The sequence below is a fragment of the Panthera onca genome, chromosome C2 (genome assembly GCF_046562875.1).
Source record: "Panthera onca isolate mPanOnc1 chromosome C2, mPanOnc1 haplotype 2, whole genome shotgun sequence".
Taxonomy (NCBI): domain Eukaryota; kingdom Metazoa; phylum Chordata; class Mammalia; order Carnivora; family Felidae; genus Panthera; species Panthera onca.
The window spans coordinates 106,846,628-106,865,047 of NC_138347.1; the positions used below are offsets into that span (position 1 = coordinate 106,846,628).

At 36.7% G+C, this 18,420-nt stretch overlaps 1 protein-coding gene across 1 annotated transcript in view; it reads right to left on the minus strand.

Moving 5' to 3' along the window:
- Window positions 1–17,788, minus strand: part of RSRC1 (arginine and serine rich coiled-coil 1) — a 414,695-nt gene extending 396,907 nt beyond the window's left edge. The window contains exons 1-3 of the mRNA XM_078432217.1: window positions 17,600–17,788; window positions 7,703–7,898; window positions 6,804–6,929 (exon numbers count right to left, since the gene is read on the minus strand). Of these exons, the coding sequence (XP_078288343.1) occupies window positions 6,804–6,929; window positions 7,703–7,896 (320 nt within the window). The 5' untranslated portion in view covers window positions 7,897–7,898; window positions 17,600–17,788. The remainder of the gene's footprint in view (window positions 1–6,803; window positions 6,930–7,702; window positions 7,899–17,599) is intronic.
- Window positions 17,789–18,420: the final 632 nt, after the last annotated feature.

Here is an 18,420-nt window from a genome sequence, read left to right on the forward strand (position 1 = left end):
GACTACACCAAAATACAAAGCTTTTGCACTGTGAAGGAAACCATCAACAAACAGAAACCTACTGAATGAGAGAAGATATTTGCAAATAATATATTTGGTAAGAGGTAATATTCAAAATCTACAAAGAACTTTTATAACTCAACACCAAAAAAAACCCCACAAATAATCCAATTAAAAAATGGGCAGAAGACTCAAATAGATCGTTTTCTAAAAATGAAGATATACAGATGGCCAACAGACACATGAAAAGATGCTCAAAATCACTAATCATTAGAGAAATGCAAATCAAAACCACATTAAGATATCACTTCACACCTGGTCAGAATGGCCAGAATCAAAAAGACAAGAAATAAGTGTTGGCAAGGATGCAGAGAAAAGGAAGCCCTCATGCACTGTGGCTGGGAATGCAAACTAGTGCAGTCACTGTGGAAAACTGTATGCTATTGCCTCAAAAAATTAAAAATAAAAATACTATGCATATGTAGATTTATACACATATATACATACATACACACAATAGAGTATTGCTCAGCCATAAAAAAAATGAGATCTTGCCATTTGCAAGACGTAGATAGTATTATGCTAAGTGAAATAAGTCAAAGACAAATACCATATGAGGACAAGTGGGAGATACAGGTGGAATGAATATTTCACAGGGATGAGAGGTACAGCATAGGGAACACAGTGAACAGTACTGTAATAGCACTGTATAGTGACAAATGAAAGATAACATTTGTGGTGAACTTAGCAGAACACACAACTTGTCAAATCACTACGTTGTACACTTAACACTAATGTAACATGGTGTGTAAAAACACACACACACTGCTTTGTAAAGGAAAAGGCACAATAAATGCTGAGGTAATAAAAAAAAAGAAGAAGAAATGGGCAAGATTTATCTGACAAAAACTTTAAAACACTCCTGAATTATAAAAAACCTGCCTACAACAAGTGAAAAACCATCCCTTTCCTCTTAGAACAACTCAACATGATAAAGATGTCAGGTCTCCATAATTCATAAGTTTAATAAAATCTCAATAAAGACACCAAAAGCTTTTTTAATGGACCTAAATGAGTTAATTTCAAAGTTTGTGTGAAAAAAATAGGCAGTTCACATGAAAGTAATAGCCAGGAGAACACCGAAAATGAAAAGTTAAAAGTCAAAGGAGGACTTAGCCCTATCCAACATTAAAGTATACTATACAGTTTCTATACTTAGCAGTGTGGTACCAGTGCATAAATGAACAAGCAGGCTGCTGGAATATGCATAAAGTCAAAGAAAAAAAAAAAGACGTAAGTAGTAATGAAATTGAGTACATCAATAAAAGGGGTATCACAAATCACTGGGGCAAAGATGGACTTTTTAATAAATGGTGATGTGACAACAGCCAACTGAAAAAAGAAAACAACAGATCCTGGGGATGCAAGCTGGTGCAGCCACTCTGGAAAACAGTATGGAGGTTCCTCAAAAAACTAAAAATAGAACTACCCTATGACCCAGCAATGGCACTACTAGGCATTTATCCAAGGGATACAGGTGTGCTGTTTCAAAGGGACACATGCACTGCCATGTTTATAGCAGCTCTATCAACAATAGCCAAAGTATATGGAAAGAGCCCAAATGTCCATCAATGGATGAGTGGATAAAGAAGATGTGGTGTATGTATACAATGGAGTACTACTCGGCAATCAAAAAGAATGAAATGTTGTCATTTGCAACTACATGGATGGAACTGGAGGGTATCATGCTAAGTGAAATTAGTCAGAGAAAGACAAAAATCATATGATTTCATTCACATGAGGAGTTTAAGAGACAAAACAGGTGAACATAAGGGAAGAGAAACAAAAATAATATAAGAACAGGGAAGGGGACAAAACATAAGAGAGTCATAAACATGGAGAACAAACTGAGGGTTATGGGAGGGGTTGTCGGAGGGGGGATGGGCTAAATGGGTAAGGGGCACTAAGGAATCTACTCCTGAAATCATTGTTGCACTATATGCAAACTAATTTGGATGTAAATTAAAAAAATAATAATAATAAAACAAATTAAAATTAAAATAAATAAATAAAAACAATAGATCCATACCTCATATCATTGACAAGAACAAATCCAAATATATAAAAGACATAAATGTAAAAAATGAAATAAACAAGACACATCAGTGAACTCCTATCTGGGTATAAGGAATGAATTTCTCTATATTCTGAAGGTAAGGAAAGATGCATTGAGAGAAGAGTGATAAATCTGACCACATAAAAACGCTTCAGCATGGCCAAGAAGTAGCATGAACAAAATCAAAAGACAACTGAAAGACTAAGAGAAAATATTTGCCATATGTATTACAGCTAAAGGGTTGATTATCTAGTAACTCTTTAAAATTAAAGGAAAAAAATATCAAAAACCCAAAAGACATGAAGAGAAAATTTGCACACAAAAAAGACAGAAAAATGGCCCTCAAACATAAAAAAAGATGTTCAACACTTATGATAAAAAGAAATGAAAACCAAAACTACATTACAATACCATTTTTCATTTATCACACTGGCAAATATTTAAATATGCCAACATATTCTATTGATGAGGCTGTTGGGAAACAGGACTCTTACATACTACTGACAGTTTTATTTATTTACTTTATGACAGAGAGAGACAGAGAAACCCAAGCAGCCTTCTCACTGTCAGCCCAGAGCCCAACGCATGGCTTAAACCCATGAACCACCCACAAACCGCAAGATTATGACCTGAGCCAAAATCAGACACTTAACTGACTGAGCCACCCAGGCACCCCAGGATTTTAGCAATTTCTATCAAAACTACAAACTTATTTATCTTTTCATCTGGCAATCCGATTTGTAGGAGTTTCCCCTAAAAATATACCTCCAACAATATAAAAATTCTCATGTACAAGGTTATCTATGGCAGCTTTTTAGTAACTGCAAAATATAGGAAGTATCCTTAATGTCCATATGTAGAAGATAGGCTAAACAAATTATGATAGAGCCACACAATGAGCAACTAAGCAGCCATGAAAAAATGAGTAAGATTACTATTAAGTGACATGGAGTGCTTTCCAAGATATACTAGTAAACAAAAAGACCAAAGTACAAAAGAATATCTATAGTATACCATGGATATACTACCACTTTGTTTAAAAACAAACAGAGGAGTGGTGCCTGGATAGCTCAGTCAGTTAAGCACCCAACTCTTGGTTTCAGTTCAGGTCATGACTCAAGGGTCGTGGAATTGAGCCCGGCATTGGGCTCCACACCGACCATGGAACCTGCTTAAGATTCTCTCTTCCTCTCCCTCTGCCCCTTCCCTGTCTCAGGCATGCGATTTACACACATGCACACACACACTCTTGCTCTTTTTAAAAAAAAAAAAAAAAAAGTAAAACCTAAAATACAAACAGAATTAGTTACCTATGGAGTGGTTAGAAACAAGATACAAGGGAGAAAGGGGAGTGGTATTTCTCTGCATATGCCTTTTTAGTATAGTACTATCTGTTAGAACCATATTAATATTTCACGTACTAAAAGAAAGGGAGAGACAAATAAAATTTTAAAATGTAGCAGGATAAAAAAAACTTGAAATATAAACAAAAACAAACAAATCTACCTCTTTGAAGAAACTAACCATAATGAAGTGGGGAAGAGAACTATATACCCCCACAGTAAAGATAAAAAGTAGCACAAAAAATATTAACCCTAGTTTGTAAGTTTGTTTTTTTACAGTGGTATGTATCAGCAATTCTAAAAGTACTTTCTGTGTATTCTGGAATGAGGAAATAAATAAACATACAGTGAATAACAGGAGCAGATCCCTCACTGTCGCAAAAGGAAGTGAAATATGTCACAACTTGAGTATTTTGAGAACATAAAAATTATATCAAAAAGCTGGGGTGCCTGGGTAGCTCAGTCAGTTAAGCGTCTGACTTCGGCTCAGGTCATGATCTCAGTTTGTGAGTTTGAGCCCTCATAGGGCTTGCTGTTGTCAGTGCAGAACTTGCTTCAAATCCTCTGCCCACACCCCAACTCTCACATACTTTCTCTCTCAAAAATAAACAAACATTAAAAACAATTATATTAAAAAGCATAATCACCTAATTACTCTGTAACTCATCCATGGAAACCACAACAAACTTCACACATTTGACTTCCCCCTGCCATCCCTCAGAACATGCTTCATCTTTCAATTACTTTTTACATGTGTAACAAGTTTTCTGGAAGTATCTGACTTACCATGACTGAAATCATTCATTTCTATTAAAAAGCACAGAGACCATTAACAACACATCTTTGCTTTAGAATTCTATTTTTTTTTCTTTGAAAAACTGACTACTTTCATCTTTTGTTTAAAATATAGCCTTGATTACCCATGCTGTTCAAGGAATGAGTTGTTCAATTTTCTTGTTAAACCAAGATTAAACTCATTTAGTTCAAATATTTTGAAAAATTCTTAAAATATATTCTTAAAATAGTATGTGCATAGGACATAGATAATGTACTTTCTCAAAATTTAAGACTTTTCAGTGACTCCACAGATTATTTAGTTATTATAGTTAAATGCCAAAGTGTCAATCCAAGAGGCAGAAAAGTTGTTCTGAATAAACCTCTGAACTTGTTTTCTGATATACAAAATAAAGGTATTACGACGCATGATACCCTGATTGAGTTACAAAACTCAAATTTCTAAATGCATATGTGCTAGTTTGTGGTTGACTAGACATCACTGCTATTGTTTTTAAAGTCTTCCTTGCATTGCAAAGGAAATTACAGACCCCCCTTTGGAGATAGGTGTAGGTAGATAATTGGGCAGAAAAACACCTTCCAGGTGAATGGTTTCTTGACAGCCACCCACTTTGGTGCTACCAACTGAGAGAGTACTTAAAATTTCCAGTGACTTCTGAGCAAACAACCAGCTGCCATGCTTCAAGCTAAAATAATCAGTGACAGTTCTCCCTAATTCCCTGAATCCTTCCAAAGGTTACAAAAGTTTCTTATGTTAAAACCCTAATGCTTGAAATCAAACTCTAAATGACTGATGCACGTGAAAATATATGGAAGTATATGTGAAAATATAAACTAAAAAAGACCATAGAAAACATGAATTATTATTTTTGTTCCCAATGATGGGAAATTTCAATTGAAGCTGTTTTCTGGTAATCAGACTCTTTAGACAAATCAATACATCCAAAAAAACAGCTTTCCTTCTCCAAATCAATAAAACAATAAAACTTTTTCTTGCTACAAAACCCAGCTCTCTACCTAACTTCATTTCCCCATTTAATCATTCATTCAAATCAAGACATGTTTACCAAGCAAGGCATTTTGCTAGGTAATAAGAGGGTGCCACTGCAAGAGTTTACAATATGTGAGAATAACAAAAACATAATATTCAAAATAGAATTGTTACAAATCAGGAGCCACAGGTGATGGTGGGTCAAGAAAGGAGGGATTAAATTTAACTTGGGAGTGAAAAGGTAAAAAAATCAAAAAAGGACTGAGAAATAATTAAAGGTTAAATAGAACCAAGCATTAAAGGATAGAAAGATTTCTCAAAATAAAGATATGCAAGAAAGCCGAAGAGCATACTCAAAGAAACAAAGCTAGCAACTCAGGGACATGTATGAAAAAAAAGGTATGTAACACAAAGTGGCTTATCCATAGAGTATAACAGAGGAGAAGAGGCTGAGGCCAAATAACACAAGGCCAGAAAGCTAAATATTTGAACTTTACTGCTATTAACCAACTTCAGATTCATACAACTTACAAAATTTCATGCCTAGGTAACAAAACCAGTCTGTTAATATGTCCCTAAAACTAGAGCCTAATACTAGTATGAAGAACTAAGCAGAGAAAAGAAAATGATCTGCCTAAAATGCTGTTTTTATCCTAACATTCTTCTGCTCAAAAACCCTCAATAATTTCTGAATGCCTATTTTTATCAAGTCTGTCAATACCATAGTCCCCATCCTACTTAACCAAATTTTCTACCATTGCCCAAATGTACAACTGTCTCCAGACAGGCTATTCTCTGTATTATTGGCCCTTGAGCACAGCTAGAAAACACAGGTGGAATATTAGACTGTGTATTAATGTATTAGTCTAGCTGTGTATTAGTCTGTTCCAACTGCTATAACAAACTAATGTCCAGCAGACTGGACAGCTTAAACAACAGAAATTTATTTCTCACAGTTCTGGAGGCTATTATAATTCTAAAATGAAGATGCCACTAATTTGGTTACTGGTAAGGGCTGTCTTCCTGGCTTACAAATATCCACCTTTTCACTGTGTCTTCACGTGGCCTTTCCTCTGAATGCATACTCAGAGAAAGAAAAAGATCTCTCTCTTCCTCTTCTTTTAAGGCCATGTGAAGATACATGTATCCCTACAGGATTAAGCTCTACCCCATGACCTCATTTAACCTTAATTACCTCCATAAAGACCCTTTCTTCAAATATAGCTATGTTGAGGGTTAGGGCATCAATATACGAATTTACGGGAGACACAAACTCATTCTATAACACACTGAGGCAAGATCTTGAAAAATTCTAGCTTCTTCTCTTACATTCTTCAAAAATGTTCTCCATCGTGTGAAAAAGCCCTGTCCTGCCTACTAGAGAATGAGAAGCCAGTGAGGATGAGTGACCCCAGGTGAAATTAGCAGAACCGTCAGCTGAGCTCAGTCAAAATCATAAAATCATGAAAACATAAATGACTGTTGCTTTAGATCACTAAATTTGGAAAGTCTGTTACAAATAGCTTTGTAACAGCGATAAATATCTACTACAGCATACCTTCTTGTTCTGCTTTTTGACCTAGATCTCTGAACTCTATAGGATTTCCCTCGACCCCTTGAACGACTTCGACTTCGTTTTCTTCGAGAGCCATACGAAGAACTACTGCTTGATCGATGCCTGCGTCTGAAATAAAATATAATCAAGTGTCATTGCTATAAAAAAAATTTTACAGGCATTAGACAGAAATCTTCTAGATTCTAAAGAATCGTCTCATTTTTACTACTTCTCACTCTTTCCTAGAAGCAAATAGAGATAAAATGTTATTCCTCTTTAACAGTCAGATGACTGATGCATAGTTTAGTGATTGGATCCAGCTACTAATTAACACGTTAGGGGTCCTCAGCAGTATACAATCCTTCCAAATATTATCAGACGATATTTCATGAGAACTACACCAGTTTATATCTACATGTCTACAAAGAACAGACAAAGGACAGACACTAGACCCATGGATTGGGCCTGGCAAAAAGGAAAACCTTTGGGAGAATAAGGGGTTGGGCCAAATGGGTGAAAGGGAAAGGGAGATACAGGCTTCCAGTCATGAAACGAGTAAGGCACAGGAATAAAAAGCAGAGCATAAGGAATATAGTCAATGATATTACAATAGCAAGGTAATGGAACAGAGGGTAGCTATACTTGTGGTGAACACAGAATAATGCATAAACCTATCAAGTCACAAAATTGTACACCTGAAACTAATGTAGCATACTCAAAATAAAAACTAAAAAAAATTTTAAAAAACTTTTGGGTTGGCACTTAACCCTCATAAATATATAACTTCTAAAAGAAAAGATGTTTTACCCAAAAAAATTGAAAGTTTTTTTGACCCAAAAAAACATATGAATACTAAAGAATGCTACTCTCATTACTAAATAAGTAAAAATTATAAAAATTACCTTCTATCATATGAATGAGAGCGAGGCTGAAGATCTCTGGACCAAGATCTTGACTTTGACCTTGATTTCCTTCCACCTTTCTTTCGGCTATATGTTCTACTATCTGAAGAACTACTTGAAGATGACCGTCTACGGTGTTTCTTTTTTCTCTTGCTTCTGCTTTCTTCTTCAGTATCTGATGACCGGCGTCCCATTTCTGTAAGTGTAAATTCAAAGAAAATTTTTTCTAGCATAATGGCACAATGGATGAAATTTAACATAATAATATTTGTAGAACTTTGTAATAATTTAAAAAGTCTTAAAGTAAAATTTTAAATGTACCTGGCACTTTGACAAGACATGAGAAGTAGCTCTAGTATAGTCTTCAAGAATTATCAATTGTTTTTACAATTTATGAACAATTTAAATTTGTCCATAATTTTTTCAAAACTCTCTCTAAAGAGTCAATTCTGAGAACGGGATACGAATATAAATTATTATAAATTTTCTTATATTTTAAGTTGCACTTATCAATTATACGCTATCTGAGTTAGGGACAACCATTAATCCTTGCACATTCCCTAAAGATAAAAAATATTTTACTACCTTTTATAGTTACATTTTCCTAACTAAAAATACTAAATTTTTAAATGGATAAAACCTCATTAGTTATCAACAAAGTACAAACTGAAACAATGCAAAGTACTAACGTTGATGAGGTTATTGTTAAGTCAGTCAACTCTGCATACTGCTAATTCCTATATAAATTGATGGTATAAATCCTTCTAGAATGCAATTAAGCAGTAAAAAAAAAAAAAAAAAAAAAGTCATTAAAATGTTGATTTTTTTTTTGACAAAGCAATCCTACTTCTAAGAATATATCTGCAAAGTTTTTCTTAAAAGGAAGATATATTCATGAAGATATTCATTATAGCATTATTAAAACCATATCTCCAGAGACTATACTTTAACAAAATATGTACATATGAGTAAGAGCAAAAATGAAAATAATTGATAATATTTAAGCGATGAAACTGGGTAACTGTTTTTATTTTACACTATTTTCTATATGGCTATAGTAATGTTTGTATATTTAGTAAGCAAAAGAGAAAAAATACAGAAATACAACTTTTTTATTCTTAAGAATTAACTTAGTTGAGGGGCGCCTGGGTAGCTCAGTCGGTTGGGCATTCGACTTCTGGCCCAGGTCACGATCCCACACTTTGCAGGTTGAAGCTCCACATCCAGCTCTGTGCTCACAGCTCAGAGCCTGGAGCCTGCTTCAGATTCTGTGTCTCCCTCTCTCTGCCCCTCCCTTGCTTGCACTCTGTCTCTCTGTCTCCCAAAAATAAATAAATATTTTTTAAAAATTAAAAAATAAAAAAACAATTAACTTAGTTGAGGGGCACCTGGGTGGCTCAGTCAGTTAAGGGTCCGACTTTGGCTCAGGTCATGATGTCACAGTTCGTGAGTTCGAGCCCCACGTCGGGCTCTGTGCTGTCAGCTCAGTGCCTGGAGCCTGCTTCAGATTGTGTCTCCCTTTCTCTCTGCCTCTCCCCGACTCACACTCGGTCTCTGTCTCTCAAAAATTAATAAATGTTAAAAAAAATTAAAGAATTAACTTAGTTGATAAGAAGCTTCCTGTCTTAAATTCAGCCTTTAGTCTCACACACAATCTCATTTATTTTACTAAAATAGTTATTAGCTATCTTTCAGTGTCACATAAAAACAAGATCCATCCTATGTGATGGTTAAGATAAACAGTTAATGGAGCAGATAAATAAATCTCATAATTCCCTTTAATATTTATTCAAAATAAGTTAATAACATTACTATGAACAAAGCACTGTGTTAAATTACAGCTTTGTTTTCAGAATGGTCAGGAGAGCCATCCCCTCCCTGACTCTAACACAATACCACCTGAAAGTTGAAAATCACAATACCACTTGAAAATCGCTGTCAGGACTAATTCAAAACATCAAGCTATTTACCTAGGGCCAGAATTAGACTTTAAATATAGTTCTGAACCTCCAAGTTGTTCATAGTTCTAGTATTTTACAGTTAAAATATTGGGAAGACTTGGTTTTGAAACTTTCAGTAAATCACTTGTAAATCAAAGCCAGTTTCCTCACTGAAAAATGAAATTGCACTGGCTAACGATCATGACCCTTTCCAGCTTCCAAATACTGTAATTATGAAAGTATACATATATAGACTGTATAAATGTACACATATACACACTTAAATATCCACATATACATATCCATTATATATAACATGTAACCAAGTCTGTGTGTGTATGTGTATTTTCACTAAAGAATGTTACATAATTGCATGATAACGATCACCTAAGTCTTCCTATTTCCTGTTTTTTTCTTTCTTGTTTTCATCCTTAGACAGTTAATGACGTTTCTTTGCCCACAAATAACCATTTAAATTAAGATGAGTTTTTATGATAATCTTATCTGGTTAAAAAAATACTAAAATGAGAGTGAAAGGATAAAGAAGTACAAATTCACAAGGATAAAGAGACTAGAAGAGAAAACAACAGGAACAGTAGACAAGATATGTCAATAAATTTTTAGTAAATGAAAACCAGATGGAGAATTTAGAGCTAAGAAAGTTGAATATCAAGCAACTGCAGAGAATTCCAACAAGAGAAAGGCCAATTCACGTAGCAAAAATCAGAAAGGGTCAAGAATTTGAGACACCAGATACCAGAGCAGGCACAATGGGTCATGAGACTAAAATACAGAGAATTAGTTGAAAATGTAAAAGAAGTAATCTCCCAGGTCCTCCCCCATCCAAACCAGGTAAGTAACTACTCCTCTCCAGTCCCGGCAGGAAAGATGGTCTATTTTAGGAAAATGATGAAACAATGAAGCACCAGGTCCAGGGTAAAAGAGGGCAGAAAGATGCTAAACTTAAAGATGCCAAAGTTAAAGGAAAATGAAGGTTTATAATCTAATGGTAAATACTGCAGCACTCAGTGTACTTGGATCCAAGAATTCTGGCAGAAGATTCTTTACAAAAACTGATAGGTAGCCAAAAAAAGGTAAATAAATATTTGAAGGTCCTCTGAAAAAAAGGCCAGGCCCTTACCCAATCACCCTTTAACCAAACCCACCAGTTAACAAGTCCAAACCTTAAACGATAAACTTTTCTCTGTAACCTTTTTTGTTGTTAACCTTTTAGTGATTATACAACAAAAGATAACCAATCACATGATGAAAGCCTTCATCATAAGAAACAGAACCAAAACAAAAAGAAAAAAAAGCAACTTTTAGTAAACAGGGAACATGCAGAAAAAAATCAGTTAATATCCTCAGAAACATATGAGAAGATGATCCCGCAAACAATAGGAGGAACATCCAAAGAACAGGAAAGCTTGAAATTCAAACAAATGATAATTTGTAATAAAAAATACAATAGTGTAGGGGCTCCTGGGTGGCTCAGTTGGTTGAGCGTCAGACTCTTGATTTCCGCTCAGGTCATAATCCCAGGGTCATGGGATGGATCCCAGCATAGGGCTGGAGCCTACGTAAGATTCTCTTTCTCTCTCCCCCTTTGCCCCTCTCCCCTGCTCATGTGCACACATGCTCTCACTCTGTGTCTAAAATAAAAACAACAACAAAAACAAATCAACAGGGTTAGAAGATAAGGTCAAAGGACTTGAAGAAAGTAGAAAGAAAAAAAAATAGGAGGTGGGTGCCTGGCTGGCTCAGTCTGCAGGGCATGTGACTCGATCTCAGGGTTTTAAGTTTGACTCCCACACTGGATGTAGAAATTACTTAAAAATAAAATATTAAAGGGGCGCCTGGGTGGCCCAGTCGGTTGAGCGTCCGACTTCAGTTCAGGTCGTGATCTCGCAGTTCGTGGGTTCAAGCCCCACGTCGGGCTCTGTGTGGACAGCTCAGAGCCTGGAGCCTGCTTCGGATTCTGTGTCTCCCTCCCTCTGCCCCTTCTCCGCTCATGCTCTCTCTCTGTCTCTCAAAAATGAATAAACGTTAAAAAAATTAAAAGAAAAAAAAAAAGGAAATAAAAGAGGATCAATCCAGAAAGTTGGATTTCCAATGAATATGCATTCCATAAAAAAAAAAAAGGAGGGGGAGAAAAGAGATAAAAATATCCAAAGAATAATTCAAAAGAATTTCCAGAATTGAAAGACATTGCTTTAAATCCCCAGCACAATGAAGTAATAAAAGACATACACCAGATATATCTCAGAAAAATTCAGACACCAGCCATATATAGAAGATCCTAGAAACTTCCAAAGAGAAATAAATGGGGGGAATCACAAAGGACTTCTCAACAGCAACACAGAAAACAAAAAGCACTTGCCTTCACAAATCTAAGTGAAAATGATTTTCAACCTGTCTATATTAAGACCCAATCACTGATGTAATAACAGATCAGAATAAAGACACTTTCAAATATGCAGTCTCAAAACTATACCTTGCACTCACCCTTTCTTAGGAAGCTACTAAACGATGTGCTCCACCAAAAGTAGAGAGTAAACCAACAAAGATGACCCAGATTCAAGAAAAAAAAAAGAAAAAGAAAAAAAAAAAAAAAAAAAAAATCTAACACTAGACACAGGTGAAAAGTCCCAGGATGATTACAGGCCTAGGTATAAGAGATATATCAATGAGCAAGTGACAAAAATCCTTGCCCACTATAATAGCAATTCTCAAAATGGAGTTAGTAGACCTTTGCAGGTCCCTAAGACCCTTTCAGGGATCCAAGAAGTCAAAACTATTTTCATTATAATATTGAAACATGATTTCCCTTTTTCACTGTGTTGACTTTTGCACTGATGATGTAAATAAAAGCAATAGTAGGCAAAACTGCTGGAGCCTTAACAAGAATCAAGGCAATGGCATCCAATTGTACTAGTAGTAGTCATTATATTCTTCACTGCAACACACAGTTTAAAAAAAAAAAAAAAAATTTAAGGCAGTTTCACTTAAGAATGTCCTTGATAAAGCAGTAAAAATCATTAATTTCATTAAATTTCAGGGGTGCCTGGGTGGCTCAGCCGGTTGAGTGTCTGACTTCAGCTCAGGTCATGATCTCACAGTTCGTGGGTTCGATCCCTTCATCAAGCTCTGTGCTGACAGTTCAGAGCCTGGAGCCTGCTTTGGATTCTGTTTCCCTCTCTCTCTGCCCCTCCCCTACTTGCACTCTGTCTCTCTCTCTCTCAAAAATAAATAAACATTACAAAAAATTTAAATTTCAACCCTTGAGCACACATCTTTTTAATATTCTGTATGATGAAATGGGAAATACACTTACCTGCTGCTGCATACTAAAGAATAATGGATACCTTGAGAACAAGCATTTGTACAAATGAATTTCAAATTGAACTAGCTTTTGTCATGAAACACCAGTTTTTAAAAAGTTTACTAGAGAATGTGCAAGACAGCGTGCATGAGCAGGGGAGGGGCAGAGAGCAAGAGGGAGAGAGAATCCCAAGCAGGTTCTGTGCTGTCAGCACAGAGCCTGACATGGGATTCAATCTCACCAACTGTGGGATCATGACCTCAGCCAAAACCAAGAGTCAGACGCTTAACCAATTAAAGCCACCCAGGTGCCCTAAAACACTATTTTTTAAAAAACTAACCATGATTATTCAGACTTGAGTATTTGGCAGACATCTTCCCAGAAATGAACGAAGAGTCTTTCACTTCAAGGAAAACTGACATTTGTTGCCAACGATAAAATTTTAGCTCTCAAGCAAAAATTAGAATTTTGGACTTGTATCCACCAAGAGAGACTGACAGCTTCCCAGTTACTAAAGATTTCTCTGATGAGATCAGTAGTGATATTAACAAATGTGAATTTTTAAAAATTACATAATAAGGTAAAAATCTAGAAGATATGCATAACTCAGTGAACCATTATTTTCCCAAAGGCCCACTCATGATGTCACAGAATCCATGACAAAAATCCACTCACAGTGTAAGACAAACCAAAAGATTTTAATGTAAGTCATTGATATGGCTTCAAATATCACATTGCAACCAACCTTAAGGAAACTACTACTTGTCAGGGTGCCTGGGTGGCTCAGTTGGTTGAGAGTCTAGTCTGGCTTTTGGTTTTGGCTCAGATCATGATCTCACAGTTCGTGACTCTGAACCCCACCCCACACCAGGCTCCACACTGACACTGCAGAGCCTGCTTAGGATCTTCTCTCTCAAAGTGAATAAATAAACTTTAAAAAAAAAAAAGAAAGAAAAGCAAGAAAAAAGAAACTACTACTTGTCATGTTTTGGTGTGGTATCAAAGAAGTAACTATCTGAAAAGGCTATTAAAATACTTATTTTTCAAATACCATATCTTTGTGAATCCAGATTTTCTCCCTATACGTTAATCGTAACAACTCATCACAACAGACTAAATGCAGAGGCAGATGTTAAGAATACAACTGTCTTCTATTAAGCCAGACATGAGCGATTTGAAAAATGGAAAATAACGTCACTTTTCTCACTAAGTTTGTTTTGGAAAATACAGTTATTTTTCATATCAAATGTGTTATTTGTTACCATGTAATGGGCTTATTATTTTTACGTGGATTAACATTTCAAAATTTTCTAATTTAATTACTAGTAAGGCAGTATTTATAGATACAGCCCACATAGACAAAAGTTCTTGGAGTTCACCATAATTTTCAAGGGTATAAAGGAATCCAGGGTATGTGGGTGGCTCAATCAGTACAGCATCTGACTCTTGATACCAAGGTCATGAGTTCAAGCCCCACGTTAGGCATGGAGCCTACTTAAACAAATAAACAAATAGAGTTGTAAAGGAATCCTAAAACTAGAAAGTTTGCCATTCTCCACTCTTGCCCAGCTTATTAAGTCCCTATGTAAGGCATAAAGAAGTAGAAAGAACATGACACAGATCTAATTATGTACCTTGCTGTTGACTGCAAAAAAAAGAAAGAGAATAGGAGGTGGGTATAAATTTTCCTTTAATTTCAAACAACATAATGCACCCCAGTAGAAGAATGATTACATTTAACCCAGAAAAGTTAATGAAAGATACAAAATCCTTCCTTAGAGGAACTAAGTAAAAGAAAGTTCAAAAACCATGTCACAAAACTATGAATGTATTTTCAAATAACACATTTACATTTCAGAAAAATTCCACTGAAGTATAATTAATCAAGAGATATCAAAAGCCACTATATTTCTTTATTACAGTTAGCTTCAAATATTTATTCAGAAAAAGTGAACACTAAAAGCAAATAAGAGAGATCCAAAAATTGTCTTCTCTATCAATGACAGGTTCTGAAATCGTACTCACCACCCTAGATATATATACTTACCTCTGGATTTTCATATCATTGGCATATAATTGAAAATACTTACTCATGAGTACTTACTTACTCACGTTACACACTCCTAGTAAGAAAGAATTCTTTATACTTAACTCCATCGTTAAGGTACAGTACATGTAAAACACATTAATAACTCTTTCTGATAAGGGCAACAATGAATTGGGCAGAGATCTTTAAGAGTCCCACAAGCTAACAATTTTTCAATCTATCTATAAACAGAAAAGGCAAGTACAGGAACAGAACTCATACAGCTCTTGGTTTTCTGTCTTCCCTCTATTTTCTAGTACTTCCTGGTTGTAGTCTCTTGGTTGTAAACTTTACCCAAATACTCCCACTACAGAACTGAAACCAGGACAGGTAAGGACTACAGCAGGACATCAATTCACAAAAACATCTCATTGTAAAGTTTAAGTGACTAATTGAAGATGTGAAGCCAAGATGTGCTCATTCAAAAGACAGCTCAAGGCATACACAAATAGTTCCTTTGTCTAGTTATTAAAAAAAGTACAAAAAGCAATTAACCTTTTTCAGAAAACATGCAGTTAGAACAAAGATTCCTAGAGGATATGACAGTTTATTTCTCCACCACTCATTCATTAGTATATCAATCTTTTTTATCTTGGACACATGGCAAAAAAAAAAAAAAAAAGAAAGAAAGAAAAGAAAGAAAAAAGAAAAGAACAGGCATGTCAATGGGAAATCCACCTCAAAGACGTAAAGTAAAAAAAAGTAAAAATATCATTTTAGCATAGGAAGAAATCTGCAAGCAAGTACAGAATCATGCAAAAACAGTGAAAAAACTGAGGTAAAATTCTAATTTGAAAGCAAATTAGAAAAAATTCAAAAGCAAAATTCAAAAGAGATACAGAATTGTCAAAACACTCCTCCATTCACAAAAAACTTGCTGACTAGCATCTTTTTTTTTTTAAAGTTTATTTATTTTGTGAGAGAGAGCATGAGTGGGGAAGAGGCAAAGAGAGAGCATGAGTGGGGAAGAGGCAAAGAGAGAGCATGAGTGGGGAAGAGGCAAAGAGAGAAGGAGAGAGAGAATCCCGAACAGGCTCCATGCTATCAGCATAGAGCCCAACTCGGGCTCAAACCCACCAACAGTGATAACATGACTAGGGCCAAAATCTTAACTGACTTAACAGCGGCCCCACAAAATCTTAACAGCCAGAAGCTTAACTGACTGAATCACCCAAGCGCCCCCTAGCACCTCTTTTTTAAAAAAAACATTATCAGTCATAAATATTTCTCCCCAGTGGTTTGAAAGGTAGAAAATATATCTATACATCTACTGTAACAATCTTACTACACAACTTTTCCAACTCGTAACACAACTCTTTGTTAAGAGTGGTGGAGTTGGTAAGGCCAATCAATAGCTGCCTTTATTTTTTTTTTCTATTTCCAACATTTTTAGCTCTCTTATTGAAGAACATACAGTAGTAAAGTGTTACCACTTAGCAGGAAATCTCCTTTGCCTGCAAAGAAAGTGAATACCTATAGGCTCTAAAGCTGGAGGGGATACACAGTTTCCCCACAAGGTTGCACCTATCATATCTGTTCAAATCCTTAAACCTGACAACTCTGCATAACTCTTTCTCTTAGAGCTTTTATGTCTAAGTCCAAAAATGACAGCTGGAATACTGTTTTGTAACGCAAAATATATTTGAATTTATTTGAATACCTAGTACCTAGTCAGCTGAAACTCTAATAGGTTAGTGGTAATTCTGAAAACGCAGTTAACAAAAAATTTAGGCTTGCAATGTACATTTAAAGATATATAACCTCTGAGATAGAAATTACATTAAGGTTGACCTAAAATCATGAGCCGGCAACACGTATAAACAGTGCATTATAACCGCTCACCAAAGTAAACAGAGCTTAAGGGTAGCCATGTGCTCTTACTCTATGACCAGCAGGCCACAAATTCTGAAGTCAAAGAAATAGAAGCGAATAAGGTGAATAGATTCATATGTTAAGAAAGTTAAGTCTATTTCACCTAAGCAAGAGTGCGAGCCAGGAAGGAGGATAGACATTGAAAGAGCAGGTGGATCTAAAGTACCAACAGCAGAGTGAGTGGGGCACAGTGCACCAGGTGGCAGCCTCCCTCTCGTTCCACCCTACCTAGAGCTAGTGACGAAGCACCAACCACACAGAAACCCAAAGCAGTGATCTAGGACCAGGCACTGGGAATGGAGAAGGAGGTGTGGCGGGAGTAGGGGGTGAAGGAGGAATGGGAGGAAGAGCTAGTTAACTCTCCCTCACCACCTCCAGACCAAGGGCCTAGCTTGAGGCCTGCGACCGCACGCAATCCTACAGCCACCCACCACCCAGCACCCACCACCCACAGGCCCCAGCTCGGACCTAAAGGGTCAGAAAGCGCCAGGTGCGGGGCGCATGCGTACTGTGCCGCTCAGCACGCCTCGCGGCCGCCACCCAACACCCCCTCCACCCCGACTCCACGCCGCCTTCCCAGCGGACTACGCCAGGCCCCGCGCCGCCTCAAGCCTACCAGGGCCTCGGAACCGCGCACCCGCAGGCGCCGCCTCCCGGGCTACCGATGCGGGAATCACCTGGGTCCGGGCCTTCGGCCTCAGGCCTCGCGTTGACTTGCAGGCTCCACAGACCTAGAAACGTTCCTTCAAATCTGGGCGCCGCCGGCGTCCTCCGAACTTGCTTCAGTTTAAGCTCACCGCCTTCCTGGTTCCAGCGCCAGGCAGCGTCAGCCGAGCTTTCGAGTGCATCGATGGAGGCTACCAGGAGTTAGAGGAGTGCCGAGGGAGTAGATTGTCACGCCGCCAATTTTTTGTTTGGTGTTGGGTTTGCGTGCTCGCTTATTTGATTTTCTTCCTCCCAAAAGCAATAAAGGTGGAGACGGAAGAGTGTTATTGCCTTAGTAATCGTCGTTATCGTCTTAGATAATCAGTAAACAAATCTGCATCGTAGGAAGTTAATGTTTAAGACACCACACGTAGCAAAATTGGTTATCTCACGCTGGGGGAGGAGGAAACTAGCTTAACGATAATAAATCATGGGTGTGTGTCTGTGTGGAGTCGTGTGTGATTAAACTGTAATGATTTATTTGCAAAAATGCATTAAAATCAGTGTTTCTTCTACCTGAAGGTGAAGGCATTCACAGGTTGGGTGCAAATTAGTTTCTCACATTAAAGTTAACTGGTTAGTGGAGAAATGGGAGAAGGCTGCCCGAGGCAGGGAGAGGAGGTTTCTTCCGAAAGAAATTAAGTGTATATAGGGTTTTATTGTTATTTAAACGAATGGAAATTACAGCGATTCAACATTTTCTGTAACTCACACTACATTATTTATCTGTAATAAACGGTAAGAAAGTGAATAAACTCTTGGCCTTGGTTTGGGTCGACCGTGAGAACAAACT